This window comes from Clytia hemisphaerica, unplaced genomic scaffold, assembly GCF_902728285.1.
Source record: "Clytia hemisphaerica strain Z4C2 unplaced genomic scaffold, Clytia hemisphaerica genome assembly, whole genome shotgun sequence".
In the NCBI taxonomy this organism is placed as follows: domain Eukaryota; kingdom Metazoa; phylum Cnidaria; class Hydrozoa; order Leptothecata; family Clytiidae; genus Clytia; species Clytia hemisphaerica.
In genome coordinates this window covers 43,222-55,416 of record NW_027103496.1, presented here as the reverse complement: position 1 = coordinate 55,416, position 12,195 = coordinate 43,222, and the positions used below count along the sequence as shown (strand labels likewise).

The following is a 12,195-nucleotide window of genomic DNA, read 5'->3' as shown; positions in this document are numbered from 1 at the left end:
TTGATGGTTTGGAACTTCAACGTCTTCTCGAAATGAGTTGTCCAGTCGTGTGTTTTCACGTAGACATCTTTGTTGTGTGACCCAACAAGAACAGAGAAGTTGCATTTTGTTTTGTCACATACGTCACCAATCTCGTACAATGATGACACTCTTGTTAGCCTCAGTTTCTTTTTGAAGCTGCCAAAACATCTAAAGAAATTAGAGTAACTTTGTTATAATAACAATTGGGATACTTTCACTGCATGAAATATATGTCTTTCCAGTTTCTTGTCCTTGAAAACTTAATGTTTTCGAACGTACGATTGCGGAAATATCGATTTTTCCTTACAGTTTTAAGAAAAGATTCTTTTTCTTTAGTTCTTGAAAAAAGATAATCTTTAAATATTTCTTGCTTCGAAAAGGTGGATAATTTCTTTTGTCGTTTTTCATTAAAAAGGAAATCTTTCATGTTTCCAGATTGACTATCTTTTCTTCGTTTGTATTTCAAGAAAATATAAAGTTTTCGTCTTGAAATTTAAACGAAAATATTTTTCATGAAAATATCAAATTTTCATGCCAAATTTATCGAAAATACAATTATCAAATACAATAAAAAAAGGTAATAATTTCGTTTTTTAAGAACATTATAATCTTTACGTCAGGATAAAAGTAAGGAGCAGATTTTCTTGCAGCTGATTTGGCAAAAGTAAAATAGATATTTCAATTTTATGGGAGCAAGATGAGAATGTGTTTTTTAGGATTGATCTCTTGATTGACAAGATTATTTTTTAATTAAAAAATTTTATATTGTCCAATGACCCCTTTGCCTGTTAGCGTGCTGACAGGAAAAAGAAGAGGTGTCCTCTGTTGACCAAACTAGTTGCCGCTTTTCTTTTTCGCACCTTAGAATTAGAAGTTTTAAGGCGAAAGGAGAAAGAAATGTCCTACATCTTTTACTTTGTTTCGTCTCCGCTTAGAAATTGCACTGTATAAACTTTCATCCCCATATAGTGGGAGAAGCTCCACCGGGGCTGTAACACTGTGACAGGGGTGTAATTAGCTCTCTTTGTACTCTATGATTTACAGATTTTTCAAATTCTAGATTTTTCTTTTAAATCTTTAATTTTGACAATTAAGTCAGATCAACAACTGTTGAAAGTGCAAACCACACTTCGCGCAACCTCAGCATTATTTGCATTATTTGCAGGCCAATTTTGTAAAATTTGTATCACTACTTTTAAAGAAACTCAATACATCCCTGTCTCACAGCCCCTGTGGAACTTTTTCCCACATGGAACCACAACCCACTGGAAAATTTAGCAAAAACTTCATCCTCTGATGAAAAATACCCTATCATTTCAGCCCCACTGGGAAATTGACTTTGAAATTCATCCCCATATAAAAATTATATTCAAGAAATTGCGTTCAAAACCATCCCACTTGAAAGAATTGTTTATCCAGCGGCGGGTCTTGACACAGGGGTGTCTCAATGGAGTTGAGTAAATAGTTGTGTATGAAGATTCCCTCTTCAATTACTTATTGATTTCAATGCATTGTATGCAAAATTGTTTTTTTGATTTTATATACGCATTAACATAAAATTATTAACTCATTAATTCATTACTAACATTTAAGTTTTAGGTGAGGCTATAGCTGAAAATTCGCCTGAATTTATTCTTGGAAATATTTAATCTTTACAAAAATACCGGTAAAATCTATTCATCGATACGTTTACTCGTGTTAGTTTAAAAGTTTAAAATATTTTCTATACATTTTGTCAATCTACTAAAAAAGCTTTACAAATCCTCCCCTTCTTGGCTTTGAAGCATTGTGCTTTAGCATCTTCACCAGATTTTCTACAACTAGACTAATTGGAGATGTTTAGAAACGATTTTTGTTTTAAGGGCTGGAAACTGGATATGCTCAAATTAATCTTCTTCAAATTCATTATACATGACTTTAAAGCTTTCATTTCATTCCATTTTGAGATTATTTTTAAAATTTTGTGTTTTTGTAAAACTTGCAAAACTTTTCAAAATCTTTCAAAGATCTTTTATTTAAGTCTTAATCTCGATTTACTTCATTATAGTTGACATATGTAATGTGAGGCAATATTTACTCCTTATATATTTGAATCAAATGCAAGGGTGTTTTGTAGAAGGAAAGAAGAACAATTTATTTGAGGCATTCTTTCGGCGTTTGTGACGCTTTGCTTACGGCTAGTAGGTTGCATTTAAGCCTGTATTTTACATTATTGATAGCATAAAATTTTTGGATGTATTAGATATTTTGCAAATCAGCCAAAAATAATTTTTATGGTCAGTGAGTTTGACGAGTTTTTCATACAGAACGAATCAGGAATGTATATAAAAAGAAACTATTTTGATATTTCATGAATACACGTTTTTTTATAAGAACATCCAAAGTTTTTGCCTTCGGAAATAAGCCTAAAAAGTGTGCTTAACATGTTCTTATCCTCCCCCCATTTTATGAGTATTTATGGCCATTTTCCTAAGAAATCGGGAGTTTTTGAGTTCCCAAAGCCTTGAAATATTCCTAACTTGTTCTTAACATTTTGGCCTTTTAAGCCTTATGTTCTTATATAGTTTGTTCTTATAAAAAAACGTGTAGTATTAAGTTTTTGCGTTAACTAATTCTCGTAAACTTGGGGCAGTGGTGTGTACGAAGAGCTCCTAAAAACAGTTCAATTAATTAAACTTGTTAAAATTAAACTCGAATGCTTTAACTTGATGGAAGAAAAGAACGATTCGTAGTTTCTCTTTTTTGGCGATATTTCAAAGGCTGAAAAATTTGTTCGGCGGTTTCATCAAAAAATTACAATTAACTGTTTGAACTAAACAACACCATTCCCTTTGGGACCCTGTGTTAACACATTTATAATTGTGGAGAAATTACGATATTTTCAATTGCAGTCCAATTAAGTCTCTTATAGAAAAATGTTGATAAAGAGATTTTAATTGGCAGAAATTAAAAGAGGGAAAGAAATTTGATTTGTCACGAAATCTTGTAATATGCTTTCACACGAACTTTACAGTGAAACAAGTAAAGACTTGGCGATGAATATGCGTCAATAATGCTAAAGAGGCCATGCAATGATCATGTAAGAACTCACTCGTTCAAGTTATTTTTGAAATAACCTGTCTAAAACGCGTAATTTCTTTCTTGCTATTATGTTTTTTTGTAATCTTCAAGGGCTTCAAGTCATTTTGGATTTTTACTAGTTATTTTCAATTTAAAGTTCATTTCAATGGACAATTAATCTGTTTGATAATCCTGTTTAAAAAGTAGAGTATAATTTTTATGATTTTCTCTCTACAGAAAGTCGAAAAACGTATCGCGAGCTCGGCGGTGGGAGCCGAAACATCAATTCTGTGCAATGTCAAAGACGTGTGGAGAAAACTTATCACAAAATGAACATCGTCTCATCAGAAGACCAAGAAATAAATGGTATTAAGAAAAAGAAGTAAAGATGGTTGTTCGACAACACAACAAAAGAAACATCTTCAATGCTTCAATGAACGAAGAATCGGAGAACCCTCGGGAAAAGAGGAACGATATACAACTGAAGGAGTAATTGTTGTACTTCTTTTATTAATTAGTTCATTATTTTTTATACCAATACAATTTCTTGAACCCTAACCTAAATCTTATTTCTTAAATTCGAAAAATGCTTTACAATGTCAAATTTTGTCAGAAATATCCCCCCAACCCTATAAGCTTTTTCTATACCATATCAATTATTGCCATTGTTTTAAAAATTATATATCATGATTTATTATCTTACATTATCTTATCAATTTATGTCATTTTATGTAAATAAGGCATACTTTAGATTTTTAGCACAAGAATTATGAGTACATAGATATTAATATGATTTTTTTAATATTGACTTTAATTTTAAAGAAGAAAATCATTCAAGAATATTTAATAATTCAAATTCTTATCGAATTTAATCTCGCGTCTAATTGTCGCTACAGTAACCAGAAATTTAATGTTTCCATATTAGAAGTTTTTCACCTTTTCAATGTTATGAAATGAAGCGGATCAAGTATTTTTTTAAGCTAGAATATATATTCCCAATAACGAAACTTTGGTTATTTCTGGTCTAGACATCTGCATCTTTTCGAAAATACGTAAATAATAAATTGATAATCTTTCCTTTCATTAAAAGAATTTCGTTATTTTTTTTACAAAAAAGGTTCGTCTTTTCTCAATTTTGAATTTAAAATTTCCATGGACAAGAAAACAAGTAAAAGTGAATCTTCACTGCGTGGAGAAAGTCTTATATTTTCACTTCAGAGAAAAGTAGTACTTTTCGTGGCTAAAAATGTAATCATTTTGTACATCGAAAAGTTAATTATGTCGATATTTAGAAAATTTAAGCTTTTCGAGAAATAGTGAAGATTCACTGTTACTTGTTTTCGCACAGAAGAAAATTCAATGATTTCAAAACAAGAAAATTGGGAGAAAAGTTAACTTTTCGTCATATATCTTGCGTTAGAGAAGACAACTTTTCATGCAGTGTTTAATCAGATTTACTTTTGCAAAATAAATTTTCGCTAGGTAAAAAATTCAAGAAATTTTGTGGATTAACTTTTGCGAATTGTAAAAGTCACAAAATTTGGCAAGATAAATTTTCGCGAAAAAGGGCAAAATTCCCAAAAGTTAATTCAATTAAAATACCTTGGAAAAATTTTGTTTTAGTTTTTTAGTTTAAAATTGTGAGTTTTACAGCAAATGTCAGACTTTATTCTATCTTTTGTACTTTAATTGTAAGTGGGGTAATGCATTTTTTCAATTTCTTTACACCCAAAATCATTCCCATTTAGAGCCTTCTTGGGTTTCAAATTTTCAAATATTTAACCACTACAACTAAATCACAAAATAGTAATTTTTTTCGGAATGATATTCTACATACCTATCACAACTGAACTTTGTGTGACCTGCTATCATGAATGAGTATTCAATTTTTTCATGGTAGCCATTGAGAATTCTCCACATGAGATACCACAAAAATGCATTATTCTTATTCTGACCTGAAATTGAAAAATTGTTTAGGATAGTAAAAAAGACATTACAATGCTAAATTTACTGATGAATTTACATAGGAAGTTTGTTCGTTTGTTTTTTAAAACTGTTATTAGAATGAAACAATAGACAATTTTCGGATTTTTTACTATAAGTATATAATTTCAATTTAATGTCATATAATTTATCAGTAAAGTTAGCATATTATACTTTCAGAAAAACCATCATTAATAGAAATAATATTCAGAAGATTTGCAGTAGTAAGCTAAATTGAGAATATAGATTTAGACTTTTATAAGAATCAATAGGCTGAGATGTTCTTAACTTTGATACACGTTTTCTCAAATACCCCAACTTACCCTTGATGCCTAAAATACTTCCCTTGTTATAAGCTTTCATTGAGGAAAATTCCCATGCCCAAAATTGTGAGTTCTTCATACAGTTTTGATAAAATTTACCATTAAATCTGAGGCTCGATGTTCTTATAAAAGAAAAAGTGCGTAAACAGCCCAAGTCTTTTAAAAATAACTTACCAGAACAATTATCGGCGTGTAGATAAGAATCAGTTTCTCCCATCCCATAATTTTCAAAAAAGTGATGAACATAACTTATTGTTGCGTTTGCACCCTTTCCAGTAGTGTTGATCTCGTCAATTAAATAATTATATTGTAGGTTTATACCGTCATTGCAAAGTCCGAAAATTCCACACTTCCTAGGCGTCTTAAAAAAGATCGGTCCAGGTTGAAGAGGATTAGATGGGTAGTGCGTTTGCTGGGCATAATCCCAACTATAATGAGCCATTCCCTTGAACGAACAAGGTTCGTGACGCTGAAAAGCGTCGTTGAAATCGCGTGCATGAATCTTGGCTTCTTCCACCTGGGCCTTATAATAACGAGCCTCTTGGGTAGCCTGTATGATGTGGGCCTCGTGCGCGTCTTGTATTTCGTCGTTATCGTCATCTTCGTCTAAACGTAACCTAAGGAGGCGCTCGTTGCCTTGCTGACACACCCAACACAGATCACCCATCGGTTTCGAAATTAAAACATTTGGCAATTGTGACTTCCACAATTGAGCAAAGGAACTTAACCCCATAAAATCAAAATTACACTCCAAGCATAGCTCCCGATAATTATTATAGATACTCTCTTTAGTTTCGAAAGAAGGAATGAGAAGTAACTTTGCATCATCGTCACGATAATTCGCAACACGGCCAGGGAGCGTTACTGCGTTCGAAATTGCAAAGTTCTCGATGAAGTTAACTGCCATCTCTCTTGTCTCCAAAGTAAATACATTATGGGGCAGTTTTTTCGTGTTGCCATGAACACGAGGAACGGGACCATTTTCCTCGAAATGCTTCGAAACAGTCGAGAAGAGCTTTTTAGAGAAGGTATGCGAAAATAAATAAAAATCTCGACATACACGAACACCACGTAGAGAATACTCAATTCTATCTCCATTTTTCGATTTCTGTGACGAAAGAAACCCCATGATCATCATGTCACGCTCTGTCTCGTGAAGTTCAAACATAGTATTTCGTAGCTCCTGAATGTCCGCTTTCAAAAATTGTAAATAGCATGGCGATGATTGTGCAGCTAATTTGCAGCCACAGCCCTCTCTATAAAATTTTTCTATCTTTTCTTCTTCAGCAACATCAAATTCACGTTGGTAATTCATTTTAATAACCCCGAATGCGATGATGCGGGGCAAAAAAAATTATTATATAGGGGAAGTACGGACGCAAAAGAAACAACCATTTATTTGTCAGTTGAATATTATATATTTATGATGTAATAATAATAGTATTTTGAATGTACAGTCTAATAGTATTCGTTCGAATAGTAATGCATAATGTCATGCAAAATTGGAATCATCCTGATATACTTTTCGGAAAGAACATTAATATTATGAGTGACGTGACTAAGTGAGTTAGTGACGTCAATCAAATCCGAAACACTTTTTTCGAACGTGAAACGTGCGTTCGAATTCTACGCGTGCGGGCCTATAAAAGGGGGAAAATTCAGAAAATCCTATTCTGACTTTAATTAAGATTAAGGGGGAAGTTTAACAATTAATCATAATGGAGAAAAGCAATTTGAAATTTACTTTACTATTTTGCGAGTTCGATCAAACAACTTGTTTAGTTCAAACAAAGGACGTACAATGGCTAGATTACGGTGAAGTTGGCTATATAAAAGATGGCAAAAATCTTGTTCGTGGCGAAGTTTTGGCAATGCGAGGTAATTAATTCTTATTTGTTTATAATAGCGAGATTCCGCAAGGAGGGTACTCTGAAATGCGAAATAAACGTGACAATAAGATATTTATATATATAGGCTAAATTGATGCTATTTATTGGAGCAAAATAGGGAGTCTTCTCTTTGAAAGCTGAAAATATTTTTAAAACTTACTAAACAGGGGAGCAGGGTCCTAATAAGGTCCGGGGGTTGGAAAATTTCCGAAATACTAACGAGCGGGCGTGTATTTGTCACCTAAGAGTATAAATCAGCCTGCAGATAAATTTTAATTGGAAGAAAGGGAAGCCCCATTGAGTTTCAAGGCCGAAGAGCTAGAGGCGAATCTGTAACCTTTCTCAGGCAAGAAAAATTGAAGCCTTAATATATGCGCCGTATTGAATCTAGCAATTCCTTCGTTTTCGAGTGATATTTTTTTCGAAATTTGGCGATATTTTTCGAAATTTTAGTTCCAATCTATCATTTGTGTAAAAACCAGTAAAGCCCGAATAGGCAACTTTAAGCATTCTCCAGCAAAAATTTGACTTTTTTAATTTCGTGCCGATGGATAGGATCTAGCATTTTAATTGTTTTCGGAGAACGAAATCAAAAAAGTAGGCGGCAAACGCTATTTCACATCTCTCAAACCGGTGAAATTGCATATTTTAGTCACGTGACTCTGGTAGGAAATCCTACCAAAACTTGGCTTCACTTTTCGATAAAAGCCGCAAATCTACGGGCTTTACAGATCTGTGCTTATACTTCATTGGGAAGCCCCTCCCCCTTACGACCAATTTCGTAGATATCTGATCTGCTCACTTTTTTCTCATCTGATTCTAGCGACGAAAAAAGAGCTGAACGAATTTGAACTCGAATGGGAGAAAAGGAAAGAACAAGAAGAAGAGGTATAAATCATATATTTAAGTAAATGTTCGGGTTAGGTGCATCTAGATGGGTACGTTACGAGTTTGATGTGAGTCGAATTAATATATTACGAGAATTTTCGTTTGGATTCATCGATTTGCCTCGTAAATTTCTTGCAAATTCCGATTGGGTGCATATAGATGGGTACGTTACGAGTTTGATGTGAGTCGAATTAATATATTACGAGAATTTTCGTTTGGATTCATCGATTTTGCCTCGTTAATTTTCTTGCAAATTCCGATTGGGTGCATATAGATGGGTACGTTACGAGTTTGATGTGAGTCGAATTAATATATTACGAGAATTTTCGTTTGGATTCATCGATTTTGCCTCGTTAATTTTCTTGCAAATTCCGATTGGGTGCATATAGATGGGTACGTTACGAGTTTGATGTCAGTCGAATTAATATATTACGAGAATTTTCGTTTGGATTCATCGATATTGCCTCGTTAATTTTCTTGCAAATTCCGATTGGGTGCATATAGATGGGTACGTTACGAGTTTGATGTCAGTCGAATTAATATATTACGAGAGTTTTCGTTTGGATGCATCGATATTGCCTCGTTTCCAATTTCGTTTCGATACGTTTAGATAACTATTTCTTCAAGTTTGACGTCAATGATCTAAAATAGAATTGAAACGCATGTGACTGACTTTGCGAATTAGCGCAAGGTTCTTAGCATTTAACTTCTGGTCTGTATTTTAGACAATCCAAAAATTGAGCTTAAAGTTATGCTGAATTTTTTTATATGATCCACCCAATTTTCTCATCCGACCACCTGTTAAATGACGTCATTAGTTAACAGAGCAGAAAAATATTTTTTAAGAATTTTTACAAATCTGATTATACCATTGAGAAGAACGTATAAAATTCTGGCGAAATTTTTTATATAAACATACCCGGATGAGAAAATTAGGTGTCTCTTTGTTTTCTTAACTTTGCAGTTTTTGCAATTTTTTTACTGAAATTTGAAATTTAGTACGGTTTAAAATTGTCAAAAATCCTAAATTGCAAAATCTAATACATGAAAAATTTCAAAAATGAAAGAGAAGAGTGAGTTTATTTTTTAATTTTGACAAGAACTTATTTTGACAAACTCATTGAAAAGGTGTACTTGATAACAAAAAAGAAAGAAGTTATAATCTGCCACTCACCAAAATAAGTTTGTCAAAATTAAACTCACTTTTCTCTTTCATTTTAGATTTTTTTCATTAGTAATTTCTCACTTTTAGAAAAAACAGAACGAAACATCTAAAGCAACCTTGACCCCTGAGAAACTACCATCTGAATCAACCTCCAACGCAACTATGACAGCCGCCAAAAAACTTTCTAAAGCAAAAGAATGCTCAGTCACCAAAAAACCTTCCAAAACAGCAAAAGCACCTTCAGCCGTCAAAAAACCTTCGAAAGCAAAAGAACCCTCAGCCGCCAAAAAACCTTCGAAAGCAAAAGAACCCTCAGCCGCCAAAAAACCTCTCAAAGCAAAAACACCCTCAGCCACCAAAAAACCTGCCAAAGCAAAAGCAACCTCAGCTGCCAAAGCTGCCAAAGCTGCGAGAGCCAAAGACTCAGAGAAAGATAAAAGTGGCCCAGAACCAGTAAGTTACTTACGATTCCTTGGCATTCCAAGCATCTTTCTTTTTGTTATTCAAGTTGCGGACTGTAAGTTATGTAGTCAAGTTGGATAGTCATCAAAACCTGAAAATAACGAATAATAGTAATAATTGTGATTTCTATTTTATTTTTGGCAAGATTAAATTTTGATAATTTTTGTAATATTCAAGTGTCTCAACTAATTAGATTTTAGGCAAAAAAGAGATTTTTTTCTGAAAATTAGCCAGTTGAAAATTATTTTTGAAGGTTGTCCCATTTTTTGGCCTTTAGTTTCATGATTAATTATTAACCAAGACTTTATTTTATCTTTTCAGGCTAGAGCCTTGACTACAAAGGAGCAAGAGATAATGAATGCTTTTCGTGAGCGACAATCACAGAAGATTAAAATGGTCAATGGCTTCCTGATTGAAAAGGTTGATCTTTGTTCAAAGAGGGAACGCATTAAATCAAAAGAACGCAAAAACTTCATGGAAAAGGAAGTCAGACTAAACACGCCACAATTTGCAGTCCAGTCTAGACCGAAACGTACACTGTCACCAGAACAAACCGAAAAGAGCAACAAACGGAAAACCCTGAATGCAACCGAAACACCACCAGAAACACCGGAACAAGCCGAAACACTGGAACAAGCCGAAACACTGGAACAAGCCGAAACACTGGAACAAGCCGAATCACTGGAACAAGCCGAAACACTGGAACAAGCCGAAACACTGGAACAAGCCGAAACACTGGAACAAACCGAAACACCACCAGAACCAACCAAAGCACCACCAGAACCAACCAAAGCACCACCAGCAACACCGGAACCAATCAAAACACCACCAGAAACACCGGAGCCAATCAAAACAATGGAACAAATGGAAACACCGGAACCAATCAAAACACCACCTGGAACACTGGAGACAACATTTTTTGAACAAACCCCGCCAGCATCACCCGAAACGAAATTACAATCAACAGAACAGACACTGACAGTAAGACGCTCATTGACTTCCCCTCACCAACACTGGACATTACCAGGAGCGGGAAACCCTGTGATTTTAAGTGGAGCTTCGTCAAGACCTCGAGAGTCAAACTTTGAGACCAAATTGGACGAACTAAAAGACTGGATGAAAATTGAGTTCAATAGAATCCATACCAGAATTGACAAAATAAATGACATTAAATTGAATGACATTGGGCAAATTGACAATTTTGTCAACAACAACAGCCTTAAAGATTGGATAACATCACCGCAAGAACGAGAGAGAGAAGTTGAAGTCATTGAAGTCACGGCCACAGAAGTCCAACCAAACGCAACTGCCGAACAACCATTAACAAATTCAAACCAACAGATACAGCGTATTGCAGAACAGCTTGCCGCATCTGCAGCTAGTGTTGAATGCGATGGAGTTATCATCAAACTTGCCGCAGAATATGCTGTCAGTGAAATCAAAAAGTGGTATACCATTCCAGAAATTGTAAGCTGCAACATTAATGGCAAACAAGGTTTACAAAAATTTGATGAAACAAAAATGCAAACAATTTTAAAATCTGCATATCAAAAGTTTAACATTCCTAAGTCTTTAGAATCACACGTTGAAAGGATGATTACAGCAAGGCTAAAAAAATACAGACAATGGATTAAAAAGCATTAAAAAAGCTAATAACTAATCATGAAACACTTTCATTTTCCATTATTGAAATTAACGTTTGGAAATGGTTTCTGTCAGAATGATTTTAATTTAGTTTTGAAATGTCCAATCTTTTACACAAGATCTTGCCTTTTATTATCTATTCATTTAAAGGTTCTGTTCTGAGATAAAATGATTTCATTTGCTAACTCAGCTTTTTAAATTACAAGTTCTTTCTTATTGAATAGATACAAATGTGAAGCAATTTTTGATCGAAAACAGAGAGAAATCTAAAATATTTTTTCATTGACTATCACAACGAACATAATTTTTTTCACCCACCTTGTTTCTAGAAATAGAGCTTAATTGTTGATTGGGAAATGAGTACAGGGTTCAGGGTCAAACACCCTTAGTTATTTGTGATATGAAAGTTTGTAATTTGTATATTTTCAGTTTTCGAAATTATAGGCAGCCATCGCAGCATCATTATTTAAGTGTCAGTGCGTCGCCTGCCTGCATCATATTTTCACTGATTTTCAAGTGCGGAGATGCAATAAAAATTCCAGGAAAAATCCAGAAGAAACAACTTAGTTCTTCAAATGTCTTTCTTTTTTTTTGGGGCAGAGGGCTTCAGACGATATTTCAAAAACCCGGAAATTTTTCTGCCCGCCCGTCCGCATCAATTTTAGAGACCTTCTGCGACGCGAACATAACTAATTTTCGATGGCCGTCTTAGTTTGTTTGTATTAAACAATTCATACTTTTGAATATCAATCTTGAGATT

General features: G+C 33.9%; 1 protein-coding gene across 1 annotated transcript; it reads left to right on the top strand.

The window, feature by feature from the left end:
* The first annotated feature begins 7,105 nt into the window (after positions 1 to 7,105).
* LOC136798701 (neurofilament heavy polypeptide-like) lies at positions 7,106 to 11,435 on the top strand. The gene is made up of 4 exons (XM_067055355.1): positions 7,106 to 7,265; positions 8,100 to 8,164; positions 9,417 to 9,782; positions 10,113 to 11,435. Exons 1-4 carry the CDS (start codon positions 7,106 to 7,108, stop codon positions 11,433 to 11,435), a joined length of 1,914 nt encoding a protein of 637 aa, XP_066911456.1.
* The last annotated feature ends 760 nt before the right edge of the window (positions 11,436 to 12,195 follow it).

Coding starts and splice junctions, on each gene's coding strand:
- LOC136798701 (XM_067055355.1), top strand. CDS start 7,106: ATGGAGAAAAGCAATTTGAAATTTACTTTACTATTTTGCGAGTTCGAT. Junction 7,266..8,099: donor CGAAGTTTTGGCAATGCGAG/GTAATTAATTCT, acceptor ATCTGATTCTAG/CGACGAAAAAAGAGCTGAAC. Junction 9,783..10,112: donor ATAAAAGTGGCCCAGAACCA/GTAAGTTACTTA, acceptor TTATCTTTTCAG/GCTAGAGCCTTGACTACAAA.